The sequence below is a fragment of the Talpa europaea genome (assembly GCF_964194135.1).
Source record: "Talpa europaea genome assembly, chromosome: 9".
Lineage (NCBI taxonomy): Eukaryota > Metazoa > Chordata > Mammalia > Eulipotyphla > Talpidae > Talpa > Talpa europaea.
Window position 1 is genome coordinate 24,152,418 of NC_140076.1, and position 23,914 is coordinate 24,176,331.

The 23,914-nt window shown below is 40.8% G+C and overlaps 1 protein-coding gene across 3 annotated transcripts in view; it reads right to left on the reverse strand.

Annotated features, from left to right (window-relative positions):
- Positions 1-298: 298 nt before the first annotated feature.
- Positions 299-23,914, reverse strand: part of TRIT1 (tRNA isopentenyltransferase 1) — a gene marked incomplete at its 5' end in the record, with an annotated part of 34,599 nt that continues 10,983 nt past the window's right edge. The window contains 10 exons of one of the 3 annotated variants that reach the window (XM_084243444.1): positions 299-1,324; positions 4,656-4,773; positions 5,093-5,202; positions 7,747-7,824; positions 8,088-8,200; positions 8,577-8,688; positions 10,765-10,907; positions 12,774-12,919; positions 13,637-13,735; positions 18,611-18,751. In XM_084243444.1, coding sequence (XP_084099570.1) covers positions 1,155-1,324; positions 4,656-4,773; positions 5,093-5,202; positions 7,747-7,824; positions 8,088-8,200; positions 8,577-8,688; positions 10,765-10,907; positions 12,774-12,919; positions 13,637-13,735; positions 18,611-18,751 — 1,230 coding nt within the window. In that variant the 3' untranslated portion in view covers positions 299-1,154. The remainder of the gene's footprint in view (positions 1,325-4,655; positions 4,774-5,092; positions 5,203-7,746; positions 7,825-8,087; positions 8,201-8,576; positions 8,689-10,764; positions 10,908-12,773; positions 12,920-13,636; positions 13,736-18,610; positions 18,752-23,914) is intronic. The other 2 variants (XM_084243445.1, XM_084243446.1) reach the window with 2 other exon arrangements.

Sequence of the window (23,914 nt, forward strand, 5' to 3'; positions counted from 1 at the left end):
AATCTCTAGTAAAAGTCCTTCTCCAAATATCTTCCAGGAATATACTAAGTGTTCCATAAACACTTGCTTTAAAAAAAAAATGATAGCAGGGCCTCCTCTGGTGGCATAGGTGGCTGAGCGCCGTGCTGTGAGGCTGTCTGCAGCCTCTGCAGTGCAGGTTCGATCTGGTCGTCAGGCAAGATGCCCACATGGTGCAGCAGACCTCTCCTGTCTCACCAGCTGCTCCCCTCAGCAGTGTATTTCATCAGTCTGCCTGTTCTGGTCCCCGCTCTGTCTCTGGCGAATCTTCTCAGCTTTCCACACATCTGGCCTATACCCTGGTTCTTGTATAAATAAATAAAAATCTTTAAAAAAAAAAAAATGATAGCATACTCATACGAAGAGTGGCAAGTGAGGAAAAGCCATCATGTTGATAACAGAGCATATTGTATATAAGATAGACATGAATTCATTCATTCATTCATTCACTCATATCTAAGGACTACAGAGGCTCTTGCAAACTTTTTCTTTATTTACTTTTCAATAAAAATAGATTCTTAATTCAACAGAGAGCAGCGACAATAATTATCAAACAACAATTATCAACAAATGCCAAAGTCTTTAGTTTTCAAGTCCCATGTCACAATTACCTTGGTCTGATTCTCTCCTTTGCTACAGAATTCCAAGAAAAATGGTTTGGGTCATCTTACTCTCCTACCAGGGCTGGTTCTTTCCTGCAACTCACTCAAATCCAGAACTCCTGATTTGTGGCTTCCAATGCTTCAGTCCTTTATAAAATTGTACAGAAATTTGCTATTTTTAGCCAGATTCTGAGACATAAAGCTTGTTTTTTAAGGAATATAGCGAATCTTGGTATTTATCACAAAAAAGATCCTCAAGTAAAAAGGCAATCTGTGCCTTAAAAAAAAAAGGATCCTATAACATTTAAAAAAAAAAAATCCCTTCCTAATTACCAGACATATCAGCCACACAAGTAGTTGACAAAATCTGCTGCTTCCATGACAGAGAACACGAGTTTAAACCACACCACTGAGTGGAAGAAAATGGTGGGAGCTTTCTGCACAGCACTCCTCAGTCCAGAATGAGAGACAGATACAGCCCTTCTTCCAGAACTGGATTCCTGCCACCCTTCCAAAGGCCACTGGACTTGTTTTTTAAACACTGGACTTCAGCTCTTCATCATTCTGCCCTGGGGATCCCTTCTCTTTAAGCTCATTGTCACAATCTAGGGAAACACACTGACTTTCTATGGGGGTGATGGCATCTGAGTCCAGTCTTCTTCTTTTCTTCAGTTGGTACACATGGGATTTGGACTTTATATGTGCTAAAACAAAACCAAAACAAACAAAAAGTCATTAGAATTTTCTAGACTTAATCCTAGCAGTGCATAAGATTAACTACACAATTCTTTAACAACAGGATTAACACATGCATTGATATTGCTACTTTTTTGCATTTAATTTTTTTCCTATTTATTTTTAAACATACTTGTTTATTTTTTCACAATGCAGAATGTCCCCCCCTCAGGTGCAATCACATAGTTTTCCACCACCTAAGTGCCCACAGTCCTCCACCACACTCTACTGTACTTTCTTCCTCCATTGTTTTCTACTCTCCCCTTCTATCTCCCCACCCCCCACTGAGTGTCTCAGATCTACAGTCTCCTTTCAAGGGACAGCCTTACAGTTTGTCTTTGTCTGATCCTGTTTGGTTTCTCTAGATTCATAAGTGAATCCATTGGTATTGATCTTTCTCCTTATAGGTCACAGCTTAGAACAATCCCTTCCGGTTTCATCCACGTTGCCACAAATGACATGAGTTTATTTTTTTTTGATCACTGAGTAGTATTCCACTGTGTATATATACTACAACTTCTTGATCCTATAAACACAGGTGTGCAGATTTCCTCTCCAATGAATTTTTTTGTGCTCTTTGGAAAGATAGCTAGTAGTGGAATTGCTGGGTCATATGGTAAATCCATTTACAGTCTTTTGAGGAATCTCCACACTTCTTTCTATAGGAGCTGGACCAGTCTACATTCCCACCAATAGTGTAACAGGGTTCCTTTTTCTCCACACCCTCACCAGCACACCAGCAAATCAGAGAAACCTACCATGTATCAAGTGAATCCTTCTAGGTGCTTTATATCACTGATCCTTCACAACAATCTTTCAGGACAGTACTATTCAGTTCATTTTTTCATAGAAAGAAACTGAAATTCACAGAAGTCTTAAGAGTTTATCCAAGATCACACAGAAGGTAAGCTCTCTGGCTTACCTAGAGCCTCAAAAAAGAGACCCAATTTCCCAGAATCAGGCTTCCAATATGGGGCTGATTCCTGTTACAGACACATTTGAACTTCTACAGTGAAAAAGTCACAAATCCAAATCCTGTCTCTATCTGTCCTGCCTCAGGCCTACAGCACCCAGTGCTGCCTTTCCACTTCTCCCTTGCTAGAACAGGGACATCCATATGCCTGGGTCAGATAAGCCATTTGAAAGACAAACCTGCAAGGCTCATATTCTCCAAGCACACAATGCTCCAGAGAGATAACAAGAAGCATTCTCCTCTGATCACTTTTGAGGGTCCATAGAAGCAGTAAAACTGAAAAGCCACTGCTGCCTGATATCAATTTCTGACCTCTCACCCCAGCAGTCCTAACCTGCTCTGATGAACTCACACTAGCTCCCTTTAAAAACTAACCTATTCTTTCTCAAGAAGATCTTATTTGGGAACACCCAAAGAGAGAGACTAGATTAAGTTCTCTTTTACACATTTATTAAAAACATTTTTAAGGGTTTAGAAGCAAAAATAAGTAAGGAGGAGGTTAGAAGTCAAAGAAAAGTTGAGTTGGGGAGAAAAGTCAGCTTTGTTCTCCAGCTAGTGCCTAAGGCAAAAAATGGGCTTCTGGACTGGCTCTCCATGGCAGCAGGAGATGGGAGCAAGGACTTGACAGATGGCACTATAGAAGGGCTTACACAAGCTAAGCTCACAAAGGCTCACAAATGTTGCTTCTCTAAGGCTATCCCTGAAGGACATTCGACAAATCGAATCACTAAGTTTCCTTTAGAAAAAACAATCCGACACTCTCTTTCTCTTTCCCTTTCATCATTATAAACCAACGACAATCGAGGCTTCTTCTGCTGCTCGGGCAATCACAGCCGTCCCCAGTCTCTGACAATGGAGCTCATTTTGCCAGAGTTACCAGTTAAGAGAACTAATCATTCTATTGGTTGGTATGGGGAGAAAAATCTATTTCTATAAGAATCCCACGCAAAGCAGTGCTCTGAACAGAAGGATTCTAGCTGCTGGGTACACTACAAGCCCTACTATGGCTAAAACGAATGAGTTTCTAAATGCAATGTAAATTCAAGGCTTGGAGGCCAAGGTCCTTTGGACTGATTTGATAACTATAGAAATCTGACAGGGGAGTTCAGCGTGAAGGCAGGGCTAAACCTGGGTTAAACAGTATCTTAAAAAGAAAATACCTTGACTACCTTCTTTACACAAGTCTGACAATCTTACTGTCACAATTTCCCTAACGCTTTTCATTACATAATTTTAACACTACCATTTCAAAGTATTAACTTAAAAATGACAGGAGATACCACTTTTGAAGAATGTACTCATGAGGAATAAATGCACTTCCTGCCCCTCCCAGTTGTTTCTGTTTCTTAATGGTTCCTTAGGTGAGTTGCCTATTAGTTTCCCATATAATCCTATTGATATTTCACCCCCAGTGAGATCTAAACAGTAAAGGTCAAGAAGGCAGGATCACGAAAGTCAAAGGAGCTCTGGGAAGTAAACTGCAGACCTCTCAGTATAACATATCTACTTTAACTCAAGTTGGAGGCATGTGATCTTCCTTTAAAGTTCAGAATAGGGCCTCCCTGGTGACACAACCTAGGAGGCTATCCGCAGCCACTGCAGCATGAGTTCAATCCCTGGCCAGGGAGCAACCCACATGGCTCAGCAGACCTCTCCTGGCTCACCTGCTGCTCCCCTCAGCAGTGTATTTCACTCAGTCTGCCTGTTCTGTTCCCCACTCTGTCTCTGGTGAATCCCCCCACACCTCTGGTCTATACCCCAGTTCTTGTGTCAATAAATAAATTAGGGGCCTCCCCGGTGGCGCAGGGGTTGAGCGCTGGGTTGTGAACCTGCCCGCCGTCTCTGCGGCGCCGGTTCGATCCCCGGCTGCTCCCCGGTCACCGGAGGAGGGTCCCACATGGCGCGCAGTCCTCTCCTGCCGCCCGCTGCTCCCCTCAGCAGTGTCCTTCGGTCCTTCTGCCTGTTCTGCTCCCTGCTCTGGCTCTGGTGAATTCTCTCACCCTCCCGCGCTTCTGACTGTACCCAGTGCATGTATAAACAAACAAACAAACAAACAAACTAAATAAATAAAGCATGCCTCTATAAAAAAAAAAATTAAAAAAAAAAAAAGAAAAAAAAAAAGAATAAATAAATTAAAAAAAAAAAAAAGTTCAGAATACAATGTATTTTCCCAATTTGGGAAGATCTCCATGAGGTCTGAGCACAAGCTCTTAGAGAAATCTGGCCATCCCTTTACCAACAAGCATTGAACCTTGCAAAGACCTTGAATCTCATGGATCAGTGGGACCCACCCTTATAGAATTCTCCATGCCTTCCCTACACTCTACCTGCCCATTCTCGGTCCCCAAGGATGATTCGATCGCAGAGGTCACATGTATGATAACTTCTCTTGTTCTCAGTTTCATTGCATAACATCTTTATTGGAGCTGCTGCGGGTTTAAGGCCCTGAAAGAACAAGGGGGGACAGGGAAGAAGCATTCAATTCAAAAAGATTTGGTTATCATTCTCTGATAGTAAAGGAAGTAGGATTTTCCCACAGTTCCTTTTTCTCATCCTGAGAGCTGGTAGGTTGTGAACAGACTTCAGTAAAAACCTTTCTAAATGTGAAAGTAGAAATGTAGCCTTCAGAGACTGAAAAGCAGCCAGCCCTTCTGTGCTGCTCCATGGAAAAGGTGACTTCGTTCCCCGATATAGCAACAAAGGTATTGGCTAAGGAAAGCTATCCGAAAACCAGACAACAAACCGTACCATGATTAATAATCACCTGGATGAAACTTTGCACGATTTCAAGAGCAGGTTCAAGAACAGACTCCTCCCACTTGGAGACATCAGATACTTTTAGACCATACACTGGGGGAACACTGGGACCGGGTCCTAATGATGACAAAGAAAAGGGGTGAGAAGTCAGCCTCTAAAACCCAATCTATTCTGCTCTCAGGACTCCACATTCTCTAGGGAAAGAATCAGGGCCAAAGAAATAAACATTCTGACTATGTCATTCTAACTAGAAGCATGAACCGAAAAGCTACATGCAATCCAAGAAAGATCTAGAAGAATGACTGGCCTAAGCCAAACATGTCTAACTGTATAATCCAGAGATTCAGGTGTAGGATCTTCTATATCACTCAGGAAAACAGAATAGGGTTCTAGCTATAGACCCCTGTGTGAGCTACAATAAAGACTATATCACATGAGGAGAAAAATAACTGTTCAACATAAATGCCTGCTCTAAGTTCTATATCAATTTACAATTGATATATACCACTCTCTGTGGGAATAGAGTTCAGTTTTCTTTAGGAACAGACGCTAATCTCAGGTCTGTACATATCCCTTCAGCAGTCTGGCATTCAGGAAACTCACTGATACCCTTCCCACAAAGTAGGACCAGAACAGTTTCAGTCAATGAGCCACTGATTCTGAAAACTATAAAGATGTCGTGGAATTGAACCAGGTGAACTCCTTCTTCTAGGAAACAGATCTAGAGGAATATTCAAGAAACATCCTCTGATAAATACTTCTGAATGGAGGTGCGCCTGGAGGCAGTCAAGAGTATAGCTACAAGCATTTCATCCACTGGAGTCAGCCATGTTTAGTTTATCTGGTAGCTTCCCCAGTCTAAGGACACACCACATTGTCTTCTGCAGTTAGGTGAAGTCAGTGTGCCTAAAGGCAAAGAGCATTGCCCCAAAGACAAAAACATCAAAGTCCTTGGGATGCCAACGGCTGGCAGGTGCTGGTCTTTTGATTGCGCCAACCACAAATAAGATTCTTCATAAACTGGACTGGGCTGCACCTGCCACCACACGGAAAGGTGAGACTGGGAGGGTGCAGGCAGCATCCACAGCACACCTGGCCTTGGCTAAGCTCTGCACCTGTTTCCAGGCCACTCTATATTTTCCTTTCCCCTCTAAGTCCTTTTGTTGGGCTTCTGTGCCCTGTCTAAGCACCTTTCAACAAGTTCTCGGCTCCCAGCTGCTATTTCTGGCTTAGGTCCAAGGCCAAGCTGGGGTGGGGAAGTCCCTCTGGCTTCTTGCCAGAACCATATCCCAGCAGACCAGCCCTGGCCAATCACACACAGCTCCTGATTTACAAGGCAGCTGTGCCTTTCACTCTAGCACCAGGACTGTGCCGGCATACACATGAATGAGGAATGGGCATATGATGCACTGTGCCATCAACCCCTCCTGACTCAGAGATGGGGGAGTTATTGTGGCTTCACCACAGAAGGAAGTTCCAAACCATTACAAAAAAAACATCTTTTGTTACAGACTAATTGTCAGCCCTAGGGAGAAGAGAAGCTGCATTAGAAACCTGCAGGGGTGAACTTCAATTTCAGCTGATGCAAAGACTCCGTCTATCTAACAGCACATGCGAGAAAGCAGGATAGTAGAAGAAAATGTAAAGAGCCCCCGGCCCCAGAACTCCACTGGCTAGCTCTGGCAGAGAGTGAGAGCTGGAGAGAGAACATCAGCAATGCAGTGGTCAAGACACAAATCAGGGTGTTCATGTTCAAAGACACGAGGAGCAGGGGTGGAGACCTAAGCTGTCCTTATCTGTAATCGGAAGCAGAAGTCCAATGGCAAAGGTAAATAGTGGATGATTCGGAAACATATTAAAAGTGTCCACGAGATAAAGCTGGGGTTTCACTCATGTTTAATCTCCATTAAATTACTCTCCTTTACGTTCATAACCACACAATTTCTTATCCAAGGCCCAATACTAATGCTGTCCAGTTAAAATTATAGCTAAAGGAAATAAGAAGAAAGTTATGAAGAATGTGGACTTTAGAGTCAGGCCCATGTTCAACACTCTACTACTCTTTAGCCGGGAAGTTTCTGGCAAGTTATTTAACCTCTTTATTTAACTTCTCCTTTTCCTTATCTGCAAAAAGAAAAGACTTGAAGACTCTATAACATATTGACAGCAGCAACTTTAGTGCCAAAGATATAGTACAGAGTCAAAGAATGAGAATTTCCTTCCCTTTTCTCTTTAAGCAAAAGTTAAAGTTGAAGCACCATATATCTGAACGATGCTGCTGCTACTGGGAGAACTGGGAAAGGTTGTGTCTCTATGTACTGCTCATCTAGTCCAAGAACCATTTTAATTAGGAAAGCCTCCTTAGGGAAATCTGACTGCTAAAATCAACCCTTAGCACCAACTCTGTTAAGATGGTTCTGCTATTTTGTTCCTATTTGTCCGCGGACAGTACTGTGTGGTCTAGGCACAAGGCATTCTTTCATTGCAAAATGTTTTCAAAGATATCACAAAAAGATATTCCCTCACAAAAGACCTTCCTCCAGGTCCTGTCCCAAATCCTAGAATGGGTCCATAAACTAAAGTTCATTTTCTGGGTGAGCTGAGAACATCTACATTCTATTGAAAAGAAAGCCAAGGGTAAAAGAAAAACATGAGACTTACTACTCAAAAAGCGATTTTTAACCCATCGGTTCTGCTTCCGGGCATATCTCTTCGTCACTTGTTTCAGAGCCTCAATACCTAAAACATAAGGTATATTTAAGAACCTCTAAGTATGTACTACTAATTCTACTAATACTCCTGTCGAAAGGCAGGCCCTCCCAGCCCAGCAGAAAGGACATCTGCCATGGCAGCACACAGCGAACACGTAGTACATGAAAAGTTCAACTCTGAACTGAAGGCCGTTTGGGACTCTGCAAGCCTCAGCTCTTTCTCAGACCATACCCACAGGGCACTCTGTCACACAAGGATGTCTAGGGCTAATTAGATGGAGGAATTCACACCTTTCTTTAGAAGCTGGTTACTAGTCTCTGGTGTGCATTTTCCCTCAGTGATCAGGTACTCGTGAAATTCCTTGAAGCCAATTGATTGGAAGATACCATGTTGATAGTCCTGGCTGGGAACAAGAGAGCATCAACAGGTGAGTTACTGCATCTGAGAGTTAACAGGGGCCATGGAGATGATCTAGCTAAACACTTTCATCTCACAGATGAGAAACTGAGATCTTCAGCAGTTATTTCCTCTCTGAAATCCTTCTTCCTTCACACCACACCAGTTCTAGGTTACTTTCCTTGGAAATTAACTCCTGGGAATGTCTGACAGATTAGAAAACTGCAACTGTAACCGTATAGCAAACATCCTTCCTATAAATCTTGCCAATCCCAAGGACAAAGGCTAGTAAACAAGCAGGCCCAAAGCCAGTATTATGCTTATCTTCTTTTGACTATAAGTTAGGACTGGAAAGTAGATCAAAGTAATAGCCAAAACCTCACCTATTTTCAGCAACTTTCTTCTCATTATAGCGTCTGTGAAAATCTCTTAGTTCATCCAAGAGCCCAGCAGCAAGCATGTCATCCACCCTCTTATCCAAGCGCTCATCTAGAACTTGAATCAAATGAGCCCATCAACCAGTAAGACTCATTAGGTACCAACTATATACACTTATATGATGAAGAAAAACTGCCACAAAGAGGATTGTTTCCAAATGGAAGAAAGGGTTCAGCATCCAAAAATTCAGCATCCAAAATCCCCTGGTGGCGCAGCGTTTGAGCGCTGGGCTGCAAAGCTGCCCGCAGCCTCTGCTGCACTGGTTCGATCCCCAGCCGCAGGGTGAGGGTCCCACATGGCGCGCAGACCTTTCCTGCCGCCCGCTGCTCCCCTCAGCAGTGAGAGGAGCCTGCTCTGCCTGCTCTGCTCTCCCCTCTGGCTCTGGTGAATTCTCTCACCCTCCCGCGTTTCTGACTGTACCCACTGCTTGTATAAATAAATAAATAAATCTTTAAAAAAAATTATACAACAATTCATTTTTAGTCACACTTAAGACTCTGCAACTCCAGTAAAATGAGCCAGGATGAAGTATATGTCTTCTTAGAATATAAAGAGAAAGCATGCAATTACAGTTATTAGCAAAGACAAGTGTTTTATTCTCACATGGAATGTATATCCATCATTTATTTTAGAAGCAGCTAAGAGCCCCTCTGGTATACCTTCTTAATTTTCTCCAGTGTATTTGTTACTCTACTTTGTGTTATTTCACATTTAAGAGCTCTCAGATGACAACCTGGATAGAAGCAAGGAATTTTAATCCACAGCTATTCTAGGTATATCTTGAACTACTGAGTAGACAAAGGAATGAAGAGTAAAGGGTCACAATCCTTCAGATGTGTAGTCAAATACAGTGTCATTATCACAGAAATGCTGCACTGTAGGACATTTTCATTTACAAAAATTTCATTTAAAAATTACCCGTTCTTATAAACTAATAACTGAGATTAAATTTAACCACAAATGTTCACCATTTCTTTTTTTTTTTTTTTAAGATTTATTTATTTATACAAGCATTGGGTATAGTCAGAAGCGCGGGAGGGTGAGAGAATTCACCAGAGGCAGAGCGGGGAGCAGAGCAGGCAGAAGGACCGAAGTACACTGCTGAGGGGAGCAGCGGGCGGCAGGAGAGGTCTGCACGCCATGTGGGACCCTCCTCTGGTGGCCGGGGAGCAGCTGGGGATCGAACCGGCGCTGCAGAGGCTGCGGGCAGCTTCGCAACCCAGCGCTAAACCGCTGTGCCACCGGGGAGGCCCAATGTTCACCATTTCAAAGATGCTCTTCTATATCACTGCAATCGCATTTTCTTGGCCTATCTTCCTAAAAAGCTCACATTATTGAGAACTCAACATTTATCAGGCACATTCTGAGCACTTTGAATATATTATTAATTCTACTAATACTCCATGAAACAATGACATAGGTACTATTATTATCTCCACTTTATATACGTAAAACTGGGATAAGGAATTTTGCTTAAAATTCATGTAGCTAGAAGATGGTGAGGGAAGAATGTAAATCCAGACAATCTGGCTCACAGACTGTGTCCTGAATCACTACACTATACAGTCCATAAAAATCTCTTCTTCCCAGATCTAGCTCTCATACATTAGCTTTATAAATTGTTCTCTGACTCCCTCCAGAGAATGTATATCATCCCTTCCCTGTAGCCTCACAGCACTCTCTAGTGCTGCATTTATCACAATATAATACCATATATAACTATTTGCTGTCCCACAAGATTGGGAGCAGCTGAAGATCAGCCATAGTCTGATACTCCACCCTGAAATTCAAATACTACATAAAATACATGGCACTTCATTGAATGCTTACTGAATGCTTGTTAGATGAAGACCTCCTTCAACAGCAGCCTTTCTTGTCTTTCTCCTATGAACTTTCCCAGGACGGCAACCTCTTTCCCATTCCATCTTATCTCAACCCCTAGTATCTTACCCTAAAGAACACCTCCTCCCTTTCTAGACAAATAACACTGTAATGGTACTGACTGACTAACGCAACAAGTAATGGCAACAATAGTAAATTAGTAGCAAACACTTGTTTAGTGCTTATGAATCACTCAGGGTTCTAAGCATTTTATATTTAGTAATGTATTACAAGCATTACAAGGGCTTTTACCTGTCTGGTCAGCATGAAGCCAGAGGATACAAGGGTTAGGGAACTTCAGAGGGCCTCCAAGAGGACTACCACCTTCTTCTGCATGTTGACGGTGAAGAAATTCACTATGAGTGATCCCTGTTTCTTCAAACACTTGCAAGCTCCTAAGTCATTTAAAAGAGAGGGGGTAAACCACTGCTACCTCAATAAAGGAAAAAGTATTAATTTGAAATAAATAAAAGGGGGGGCACACCCATAAAAACCATTAAAAATATTCTTGAAACAAGGAGAAAGGCTATTTGTCACAGAATGTCTTTTTCATTTTTATTGCATAATCCCCTGCAGACACGAAGGGCGAGGGCTGCTCCCATCCTATAGCCACTCAGAAAAGAGTCCTAAAAAACTTTAGGTGAAAGAAGAAATCATATTATTCTTCTAAACATACATAAATATGTCTAAAATCAGTTAAATAGGTTCAGAAACAACAGATTTCTTCTACACAGAAAGAATGGGGCCTACTCACTTTCAGGTAAGCAGTAAAAGTGCTTGTTTGGGACACTTGGGTATAAGCGAACATGTCTAGTCTTGCTAGAATGCCTTTCCCACAGTACAAAAGTATGTTGTATATCCAGCTCAACAACTTTCTTTTTAAATATGTCTAAAATTAATAAAGAATGCTTCTGACTAATTCAGTTCTCTACCAACACGAAGATCACTGAAGAAAGAACTCACATACTGATTCTTAAGTCACCATCCACTCTATCTATTATATTATGCAGCACTAGGTAATTTAACCCCCAAATCTATACTTTACCACTCTGGGTGATTGCAACTTATCAGCTTGAAAGTGATCTTTCCCTTCCTGACCCAATTCTACTTCCTGAAACCCTAACACTCAAAAGCAGAGACCCCTTGTCTTTCAGTGTCCTGGTCACTTGGATGGACCTATGAAGGAAAAATGTAGTGACAGACATCTGTTACTACAGATGCTACCTAGAAGTTAAAATATAGTCTCAAGATGATGGAAAAAGTCCTCCAATCTTCTCAAAGAGACTTTATAGCTCTCGCTGAGAACCAACTGATTCTTACTAACATAATTCTCAACTCACTACTTAGACACAGCAAAATAAGAAGAGGTAGTTAGAAAGAACTGATTAATAAAAGGATAGGATAATAAAGACCAAGTTCCAGAATCATAAAACAATGGAAAACAAATGTTCATCATAATGTTCCTGTTTTCCTTAAAAATGTTTGAAAGGGTTCCATTAAAATGTTTAAAATAAATGTTTGGAAGCAGACAGCTTCATAGGTTGCGTCTTAACCCCTTGTGCCACAAGGGAGGCCCTAAAAATACATCTTTAAAAATAAATAAATGTTCCTTACCCTTGCTACTATCAGATGCTGCTGTAATATTGAATCTGCTAGCTATTCATATGGTAGGTCCTTTACTAGATCCACTTCTCTGCCAGATACAGTATCATTCCCAACACAGCAGAAAAATAAACCTAACACATGAAACTGCAATTTCAAAACAACCTAAGAAAACATGACCTTATGAGTTCATTCACCTCTTTTCCCTTCAAGAAAGTCAACATGTACAAAGGTGAGCTGATCTATGAGACAGTTTATAAAATCTGCCTCCCACTGGAAAAACTGCCGGGGCAGAACTCAGCATTGCACAATCAATTATGAAACCCAAATCACAATGTAAACCAACTGCATGCCAGAAAAATTTATATGAAAACTGTTATACAAGCAAAGATCAAATAGAAAATGAAGCAAGATTACATAGGCCCTAGGGAAAAACTATATTGTATTATGCATTTTAAATGTAATAACAAAGTAGGGTGCAACTATTTATTGAGGGAGTTGGACTGAGGCAATAACTCAGGGCCTCCCAACCTGCTGAACTAGAACACACCAATCTACACTAATTGCTATTACCAAGCCTTTCTCACCCAGGCAAACTGAAGCACTAACTGCCCCTCGACCCTAAAGGAACTGGAGTCAGCGGGCCCTGGCCTTCATACCTGGCCACTTTGCGCTTGTCGTGGGGGTGCAGTCTGGCAGCCATCTCTGGGTCCACCTGGCGCAGGCGTCTGTGGAGGGCATGGCCATCCTCCTTCTCAAGCTCTGCCTTCCGGTCAGTCACGTTTGCAGTGCCCATCTCCTGGGGCTATTAAATGAAGGTTTAAGAGTAAATTTAATCCAACAGTTCAACAAACATTGAGTCACTGTTCTGTGCCAGGCACTCTGCTAAGTGTTAGGAAAGCAGAATAGAGATGAATCAGAAGGTCTCGCTATACAGGGAGAGAGATCATAATAGAAAATTCCAATACACTGTGGTGAGTGAAGTGAGACCATCATAAAAATAAAGGAGGTAGAACTTACTGATGGAAGTACTCAGGCACTCTACTTCCCAGTCAGCAGTACAAATGGGTACCAGGGCTAACACATCTATATTAACATATACAATTTAGTCTTCTCTGTGAGGGTGACCAAAGAGCGGAACAGAATCGTCAGTACGTTACAGTTTGTGAAGTCCCCTCTATGCAATATCACCTCTTTAAGAAAGATTAGTGTTGGACATCTCCCTGACAAAGATTGTTACAGCCAGGAAATGCTGAATCAGACTAATGTCCTGTTAACTTACATGGAGATGCTAATTAATCCACAGAGGAACATTTTTCCCACACACAGCCCCTGCCCTTAGGCCAGCCTGGAGGAGCACACTTCATGCAAGGAGGTGGCATTTGCTTCAGAATATTAAAGTAGGAAAATTACAGTTGCTGAGTATAAGAAGCAGGCAAGAGTCAACCTTCCTCCCACTAAAATTAGTTGGCAAGACAGAGGAACCCATTTCCTCAGTGAGTTACAAGGGAACTAAACATACCTTAGTATTGACAAGAACTTTCCAGAGCAGAGACTCAATGTAATAATTGGTTCCTCCCACGACAATAGGAATTTTGTCTCGGGCAAATATATCTTCAATGTGAACATTAAGAAAGACATCATAATATTTAACATCAAGAAGAGAAAACTGACTCACTCGAAAAGGAGGGTATGAGCAAGAAATCATGTTTGTCTGGTAAGCAAAGAGAAAGGGAGGAAACCAAGATAAAATGATACCAGTCTTTAGTTTCCCATGAGTCCTAAGAATCATTTCCTATCAGTTCTGGAGATTCAAGCATATAATACAGACAAATGCTACTGGTAATTCCTTCCAGTTCTAGAACTTGTAGGCCTTGCTGCTAAAATTTAAAGCTTTCTTGGTATTCCCAACCAGTTTAATGAACACAAGCCTAAGGGCTCTCACATGGGGGTGAGCCTAAGGGCTAGCTGTTCAGGAAGCCAAGAAGTTGACATCCATTGTGTGACTTTGCCTTCTAAGGCAAAATATAAGTTGGTTTCTCTGAACCATGGTTCTTAGACTCAGTCTCCACATTATGTGGTAGTAGCACACATTTCAGCTACTTGAGACTCTACAAGGTAAATTGAGAAGTACAGGTTCTGAAGACAGATTCCAATTACTAGCTCCAACTCTTGGACAAGTTATTCAACCTGTCTGAGCTTCAGTTTTCTCGCCTATAAAATCCTCATGAATTCTTGTGAGCATTAAATGTAACAGTGCATGTAAATTCCCTACCACAATGGCTGAAATAGTTTTTCAAACAGGGTAAGCATTCAATTTACATTAGTCACTATTATCTTTATATCCCTACTACTTTGAGTTCTTTAGAATTTCTGTTGAACAGATAATTGTTGCTGATAATTGCTAAGGGCTTTGCTTCTGAGGATAACTGATAAAAAGAGACTTTCAACTCAGGTAAAAACTCATTTGCATACATCTTCCCCTTCCCAGACAATCAATGAACACAGAGATAAAGAACTTCTTTTCTGTCAAAAGCCCACTAACCCAAAGAGGTTAGGGTGGGGTTGGATGGGGTGGAGAGAAAGGTGGTCTGGATCAAGGATCATAAAGAAGAAACACTGCCTACGTATCTTTTAAAAAGAGAAACAACTTTTATACCTGCCCCCCTTTAATGAAATATAGGGAGGATATAATTACACAGTAATTGTAATAGAAGTTCAAAACATATAATATGATTAACAAAGGGAAAGGGAGCAAGGGAAATAATAGGGGAAGGGAAATTTGGTAAGATACATGAAGGGGAGGAATGGAGAAGAGGAAGGAAATGGAATATGAAATGTATGTTGGGAAAACGTTTAACTTCGTCCCAGTGATCAAACTATGATATTGAGTAAAACCTCTCCTCTCTGAGGCTCAGTATTTAATACCTTCACCTGTCAAATCAATAAGGTTGACTGGATACTTTCAATTCTCACATTCTGATTCTAGGTTCTTAGGTAAATTCACAAATCTCCAATCATTTAAGTGATCTGTTGTTGTTGCCCTTGAAATTTTTAATTAGCTGCCCATTTTTCTATTTAGTTTTTTCTGAACAACTGAATTGTCCTATAGCAGTAATGACATTTGGTGCTATATTTTAATTTGCAAAGGGCTTTCATATACATTATCTTAGCTGATACAAGTGCCTTGTTCATCAGGTACGGCAAGAATTATTATCTGCATTTTAATCTCTGGTCATTTGATAGGCAAAAAAAAAATTATCTCATGATTTTGATTTGCATGGCCCTGATGAACAGCAAGGGTAAAAACTTTTTCATGTTTTATCACCATTTGTATTTATTCCTTTGTGAGATTCTACTCCTAGCCCTTTAAGAATTTTGCGTAATGATTCACAAGAGTTCTTCATTTATAAGTATAGTATTCATCTGTCTTGCCTATGCTACAAATATTTTCTGCCTGGCTTGTGATCTGTTTCTTTTTTTCAATTTTGTCTATAGTGGACTGTTTCCCTTTTTTTTATTAATTACAACATTTTGAATAAAACACAAAAACATCTGTAACAGGTAAACTATGAAAACCTAGTAATAAAACACTCATGAACCCAATGTATTATCAATTCCTTTAAAGCTTCCTATGTATTCATTTCTATCCCAACTTCCGATTTCTCTGTTTTCTAAGGGAAACACTATTCTGAATTGTTTTGGGTTTTTTGTTTGTTTTTCATCATTACCTTGCTTTTCTTTCCATTATTACTGCTTATTTCCATTATTACTTACAGCCTTTATAAAAACTGGTATGAACATGTATGTGTCTCCTATAATTTTCTACAATTCATTTCTGAGATTTTTCCACACTGATACATATAGCCACAATTTACTTACTGGAAAAGTACTTACTTTATGTGAACAAAGAAAATTTTATACATTCTTCTGTGAATAAGAATTTGAGTATTTATGGGCCTCCCTGGTGGCACAAGGGGTTAAGCACCGCACTATGAAGCAGTCCTCAGCCTCTGCAGCACAAGTTCGATCCCCAGCCGGCCAGCGAGCAACCCACATGGTGAAGCAGACCTCTCCTGTCTCGCCCGCTGATACTCTCAGCAATGTGTTTCAGTCAGTCTATCTGTTCTGTTCCCCACTCTGTCTCTGGTGAATCCCCTTACCCCCCACATCTCTGGCCTATATCCCAGCTGCTATATGCATAAATAAATAAATCTTTAAAAAAAAAAAAGAATATAAGTATTTATGTTTTTGCTACTAAGAACAATGCTATTAGGAATAAGATCAGTCACATATTTCCTGGTATATATATTGTGGCAAGGTTACTCTAGGGTAGATGTCTAGGAGTCCTGGTTGATTTATATTCTTGTCAGTACAAATTCTTACATATTCCAAACTAGCTAGTTTCCATTTAAAAAAAAATTACTTGTGGGGCCTCCCCAGTGGCTCAGCGGTTGAGCATTGGGTTGCAAAGCTGTCCGCAGCCTCTGCAGCACCGGTTCGATCGCCGGCTGCTCTCCGGCCACCGGAGGAGGGTCCCACATGGCGCGCAGACCTCTCCTGCCGCCCGCTGCTCCCCTCAGCAGTGTCCTTCGGTCCTTCTGCCTGCTCTGCTCCCCGCTCTGGCTCTGGTGAATTCTCTCACCCTCCCGCGCTTCTGACTGTACCCAGTGCTTGTATAAATAAATAAATAAATAAATCTTTAAAAAAAAAAAATTACTTGTGGAGACGGACAGTGCTGATGGTTCCACAATAAGGTGATGGTATTTAGTGCCATTGAAATGAACACTTACAATGGTTAAGAGGATGAGTTTTATGTTATGTGTATTTTAACACAATACAAAAAAAAGAGAAAAAACACATTTAAAAATGCTTTTAAAGAAAAACTGTACCTACAAAGCTCTTCCTTACTCTAAAATCATATAACTTAGTAATATATCATCCCATTTGTTTCAAGGTTTCATTAAAAGATACATGAAGGGGGGCCTCCCCGGTGGCGCAGCGGTTGAGCGCTGGGTTGCGAAGCTGCCCGTGGCCTCTGCGGCGTCGGTTCGATCCCCGGCTGCTCCCTGGCCACCGGAGGAGAATCCCACATGGCGCACAGACCTTTCCTGCCGCCCGCTGCTCCCCTCAGCAGTGTACTTCGGTCCTTCTGCCTGCTCTGCTCCCCGCTCTGGCTCTGGTGAATTCTCTCACCCTCCCGCGCTTCTGACTGTACCCAGTGCATGTATAAACAAAACAAACAAACAAACAAACAAACAAATAAATAAATAAATAAATAAACATGCCTCTATTAAAAAAAAAAAAAGATACATGAAGGGGCCTCCCTGGTGGCACAAGGGGTTAAACACCACAGTATGGGGCAGTCCACAGCCTCTGCAGCATGAGTTCGATCCCCAGCCAGCCAGGGAGCAGTCTGCATGGTGAAGCAGACCTCTCCTGTCTTGCCTGCTGCTCCCCTCAGCAGTGTATTTCAGTCTGCCTGTTCTGTTCCCCACTCTGTCTCTGGTGTGTCCTCTCACCCCCCCGCATCTCTGGCCTATACCCCAGCTCACGTATGCATAAATAAATAAATCTTAAAAAAAAAAAGATAGAAGGATTTAACTCAAATTGATCAAGAATTTATGTCATATAGGAGGACTTGTTTTTATTTTATTCCTGGACCAGTAACTGTCACTGACACAATTATAAACAATATTATTTTTCCATTGTTTTGAAATGCTACCCTCATCATAAGCTAAATACATACATTTACATTAATTTATATCTCAGTTTTCTATTTTGTCCATAATGTAAACATATTTTTATATAAATTTGTCTAGCATTATGTAAGTTCCACAGTATTAAAAATTATTCTGAATTGTCAATGTATTTTAATTTCCAGCATTATAGATATTAAAGGCAGGATAGATATTAAAATAAAAGGGCTGTCCCCAACGTTATTCTCTTTTCAAAAATTTCTTGGTTACCCAGAACTAATTTTTTCCAGTCCTCCCCACTCAATAAACCCTTTGAAACTAACTGCAACTTCACTATACTTTCAAATTAATTTCATAACCCCATTTAAAGGGTGAGAAACTGAATTTCAGTGGGAAAAATTATTTTCTCACAAAAATTCACATGGCCCAAAGATGCAGTAATAAGACTAGAACACAGATTTTCTGATTCCTCAATCAGAAACTCACTACTAAAACAGTGCTTCTCAAATTTTACAGTGCATGTGAATCACTCAGAGCTCTTATTAAATGGATCTTGATTCAGTACATCTAAAAGTGAGACCCAAATTCAGCATTCCAGCAAACAGATACTGGTGCTGCATCGGAGGACAGAGTGAGCAGCAAGAATACCCTATTTTTCAATCTATATATCTTTGATGAGGATGCTACTTTCTGGTCTTGAGTGCTACTGCTTAGAAGAAACTGTCACTAGGAGAAAACTTTCTCGGTTTGGTGTATCCTGCATACCCAAGTCTAGGTGTTGTCTTTTCCAAGGATATCAGAGCAGTCGCCTTGTTCCTGAAGTCCACCACGGTGTAATTTGTCACAAGAGGATCCACAAAGCTGATCATGTGGTGCTGGCACATTCTCTGCTCTTGGGCAGAAACCTTGTTGGTGATGATGTCTAGGCCTTCATAAACCTAGGGGGAAAATTAACATGAGAAAGTCATCTAGCTCCAATAAATGCGTACTTGATGGGTGGTAATGGTAATCTGTTCCTCTCTCCACTACACACTTGACTGACCCAAAGCACCCGAGTAGACATTTCTAACCAGAGCACAGTCACAATCACAAAACCCAAGATACAAAGGAAGCAGAAGAAAATAGAACCTTGGCTTTCTTGTCAAATTGTGGCTATTAGCTCAGACTTAAAGATAAAAAAGCTATGTAAATCAGTGGCACAGTGAAAACTAATTCTGCAAGATTATCTGAAGGTCCTTTCGGCTTGAACTTTTCAAGCATTTAAAAAGGGGCAGGTTGTTTTATTTATTCTACTTATCACAAGGCTCCAGAAAGGTAACATTTTGCATTACTCATAGTTCTACTTCAAATGTTAAATATTTCTTGGATTTAAACAGCTCTGAGTAGCTTTTAGAATTTGTGTAAGATTGGCTCCGTTTATGGAGAGGTGGCCTATCTACAAAGATATGTATAAAGCACACACATACACATTTTGAAGTCAGAACCTCTAATACTGATCCACTCTGGTAGAAACACTGTGATCTATCCAAATTACTGCTTCAGGGGGTCAGCACATAGAGTCTAAAGACTCAAAGGCAATATCCTGTCTGTAAGCTCTTGATCTGCCAATTCAAGTGAAAAGTTCAAGTGTACTTTTTCTAAATTCAAGGTCTCAGATGGCGAACAGATCTGAAAATACTAGTTTGAAAATAGGGATGAATGCTTTGAGATTTAATGTTCTCTTTGTAATCACTGATTCTACAGAGAGAACTGAATGAACAAATAATAAGTTCCATAAAGCCCACAAAGACGTTAAAAGCATTTTTTATCTCACATTTCCCTTTACTTATGCGGGTGTCAAATAAGTACAGCACAGTATAATGGTTAGGAGGGAAGACCATGGTGCCATGCTGCCTCAGATCAATTCCTGTCTCTGCCGTTTACTAGTTATATGTACTTGGCGCAGTCGCTAACATCTCTGTACCTCTATCCCTCATCAGTAAAATGACAGTAAAAATAATATCCATCTCCTAAAGTTGTTGCGAGGATTAAATGAGTTAATACATGTAAAGAACTTAGCTTTTGCCTGTACTCTGTAAATGCTATGTAACAGCCATTATATTATCACCTGTATTATGATTACTTCCACTACTGATATCACAGTAAAAAATAATTTTAGTGTCACTATTTTTCACTGTGAAATCTCTGTGCTTTTAGCTACTAAAGTTACTTGCCCAACACGAAGAAAACTATCTTCAAGTTAACAAAAATTGCTAATTAGTAGTAAAACAGCACACAGGAAAAGTTATAAATATAACCACAGGGAAGTTATCAGCTCTATCTTTGACTCATTTGCTCTGCCTGACCATGGAATTATATTCTTTTTTTTTAAGATTTATTTATTTATACAAGAATGGGGGTATGGGTCAGAGGCGCGGGAGGGTGAGAGAATTCACCAGAGAGAGCGGGGAGCAGAACAGGCAGACAGAACAAAGGCACTGCTGAGGTGAGCAGCTGGGGAGGCAGGAAAGGTCTGCCATGCCATGTGGGTTTCTCCCTGGCCGACCGGGAATCGAACCCAGGCTGCAGAGGCTGCAGACAGCTTCACAGAGCAGCACTCAACCCGCTGCGCCACCAGGGAGGCCCTGGAATTATATTCTTATGCCTGAATGTTGGTGAAATCTTAAGTCATGGGGTGTTCTTTTCTGTGCATCTTGAATAAGACTGCCTTCTGACATGATAAAGTGCTATAGAGTATACTGTGGTACTAGGATCTACTGTGCAAATCAAAAGGAGCAAAAGAGTAAATAATTATGTTTTCCTCTTCCTCTTTTCCCAAAGCTTTCAGATGGTTCTGTTGTAACTTAAGAATTCTAAATGACCCATTTTTAAAGAATTTATGTAGCAACAACTTGATTTTGCCAGTAGAGGATTTCTGTAAATCCATTTCTGTAAATGGATTCTCATTTTTAATCTCAATCTCATTTTTAACACTGAGATTAATGTTAAGGAAACACAGTTGCAAACATACAGTTACTACCTCCCTCTAAAAAAGTCAAAAGCTAAATAAACTTTCATCCTGAGACCTGCCTTTAGATAGGTGTATATTCTAAAGCCCCTTAAAATGACAGCCACAAATAAAACAGAAGGCAACCCCAGAATGAGGCTCACCTTATTTACAAACAGAGGTGACTTACTATACTGTTGATGGTATACACAAATGCCAGCAAATATCAGAAAGAAAAAAAAAAAGCATGAATGGATTAAAGCAGAGTTCATGCATATACAGTTAAACTAAAAATTCTAACTCATGAAAGTACTACATCTTCATTACCAACAACAATTGTCAGTTTACAATGATTTGAAACCCTCTGCTTTCTGTACATTCAGATTTAAGGAGACTGGGCATAAAAACATGGGTGATAACTAGATATTTGATAATGGAAGAATTACTGTTAATTTTTAGGTATAATATGGCTTTATGGTTATAGTCTTAAAAAAAAGAAAAAAAAAGGCCTGGCCTACCTGGTGGCACAGGGGTTAAGACACAACCTATGAAGCTAGCCTCAGCCACTGCAGCATGAGTTCGATCCCCAGCCAGGGAGCTACCCATATGGCGCAGCAGACCTCTCTTGACTCATCTACTGCTCCCCTCAGCAGTGTATTTTTGTCAATCTGCCTGTTCTGTTCCCCACTCTGTCTCTGGTGAATCCTCTCACCCCCCGCATTTCTGCCTGTACCCCAGTTCTTGTATGCATTAATAAATCTTTAAATAAAAAAAAGCCCTCAACTTTGAAGTATATACAATATAATGAAGAATACATGAATGAAAGTGTGTAATATCTTTTATTTTTTATGTATTTTTATTTATTATTTGTTTGTTTGTTTGTTTTGTTTATACAAGCACTGGGTACAGTCAGAAGCGCGGGAGGGTGAGAGAATTCCCCAGAGCCAGAGCGGGGAGCAGAGCAGGCAGAAGGACCAAAGTACACTGCTGAGGGGAGCAGCGGGCAGCAGGAGAGGTCTGCGCACCATGTGGGACCCTCCTCCGGTGGCCGGGGAGCAGCTGGGGATCAAACCGGCACTGAAGAGGCCGCGGGGCAGCTTCGCAACCCAGCGCTCAACCGCTGCGCCACCGGGGAGGCCCAATATCTTTTATTTTTTAAAGAAACTGGAGCTGATTCAAGGTTATGTCTATAATGATGTTGCTTTACTTTCTTCCATTCTGATGATTTATTTTGATAGTTACTGACATGCTGTTATAGTTGTGCTTACAAATGACTGTGCAACTTGTGATCATAGCTACTTCTGTGTATTTTTAGAGTTTACCTATGAATAGATTTTTTCTTTGTTTAAAAAGATTTATTTATGCATATAAGAGCTGGGGTACAGACCAGAGATTGTGGGGGGTGAGAGGATTCACCAGAGACAGAGCAGGGAACAGAACAGGCAGACTGACTGAAATACACTGCTGAGGGCAGCAGCAGGTGAGTCAGGAGAAGTCTGCTTCGCCATGTGGGTTGCTCTCTGGCTGGCCGGGGATCAAACTCATGCTGCAGAGGTTGTGGATTGCTTCATAGTGGGGTGCTTAACCCCTTGCACCACCAAGGAGACCCCCCCACCATGAATAAATTTTTAACAAGCAAAAAGAAAAGGATAAAGGACATATATAAAATACATCTATATCTGCATTGCATGAGAGGAAGAATGATGCTAAGAAGACACCTGTTAATAATAATGCAAGAGCTATAATCACTAAATCAAAGGCAGAGCAGTGATGCAAGTAAATTTTGTAATAACAATTCATATTAATAACATTAAATTTTGATTTTCTACATTTAACAATAAAAAAGTAGTATATGATAACTGAAGTCAACATTCTGATAATGGGAAGTAGAGAAACTTAAAGTCTCAGTGCTATTAAGCTATCACCAGCCACTGCCCAAGTTCAATCCTGATCCCAGCCAGGGAGCTGACCCACATGGTGCAGCAGACCTCTCCTGACTCACCCGCTGCCCCGCTCAGCAGTGTACCTCAGTAGATCTGCTTGTTCTGCTCCCCACTCTGTCACTGGTGAATTCTCTCACCACCACCACCACCACCACCACCGCACCCCCCCACCTTTGGCCTACACCCCAGTTCTTGTATGCATAAATAAATAAAAATAAATCTTTTTAAAAAAAGAAAGGAGGGGGAAGGAGGGAAAGAAGGAAGGGGGAAGGGAAGGAAATAGGGAGAAGGAGGAAGGACAAATATTGGAGGATAGAGAGAAACTGGAGCCCTGTACACCACTGGTAGGCAAAAAAAGTGATTCATACATGTGAAAAATAGTATTGTAGCTCCTCAAAAAAGTCCACTTCCAGGAATCCAAAGCAGAGTCAAACAGATATTGATACAAACGTGTTTACAGAAGCTTTATCACAATAAAGGTGGAAGCAACCTAAGCATCCATCATGGATGAATGGATAAACAAAATGTGGTGTATCCACACAATGGAATCTTATTCAGCCTTATAAAGGAAACTCTGACACATGCTACAACATGAATGAACGTTGGAAACATTATGCTAAATGAAATAAGCCAGTTACAAAGAGAGATATTGTATGATTCCACTCTATGACGTAACAAGAATAGTGAAATTCAAAGGCAGAAACTATTAATATAATGTGGTTGCCAAGAGCTGGGGAGACAGGAATGGGAAGCTAGCGTATAATGGGGTATGAATTTCAGTTTGGGAAGATGAAAAAAGTTCTGGAGATGGAAGGTGGTGATGGTTGCAGAACAAGATGCTTAATCCCACCCAAATGGTAAATTTTGTTAAGTATATTTTACCACAATAATACAGACTTGGATACTAGATACTAGTTATAATAACAAACTATTTGATAGTAAATATTAGCAGTGAAATATCATTTTCAAATTTTGTTGCATCATTCAAATCTTTTAAATATGTACCTGCCTGTGAAGTTGCTGGATCATATGGTAATTTTCAAAATGACTGAGCAGGCTGATGATGTCCTATTTCCTGAGTTGAGTCAAAAGCCTGAAATAACCTGTACTCTCCAAATCAACAGAGCTGAAGTGCCAAAAGAAGTTAATGACAGCAAGGAAAATCTACAAGA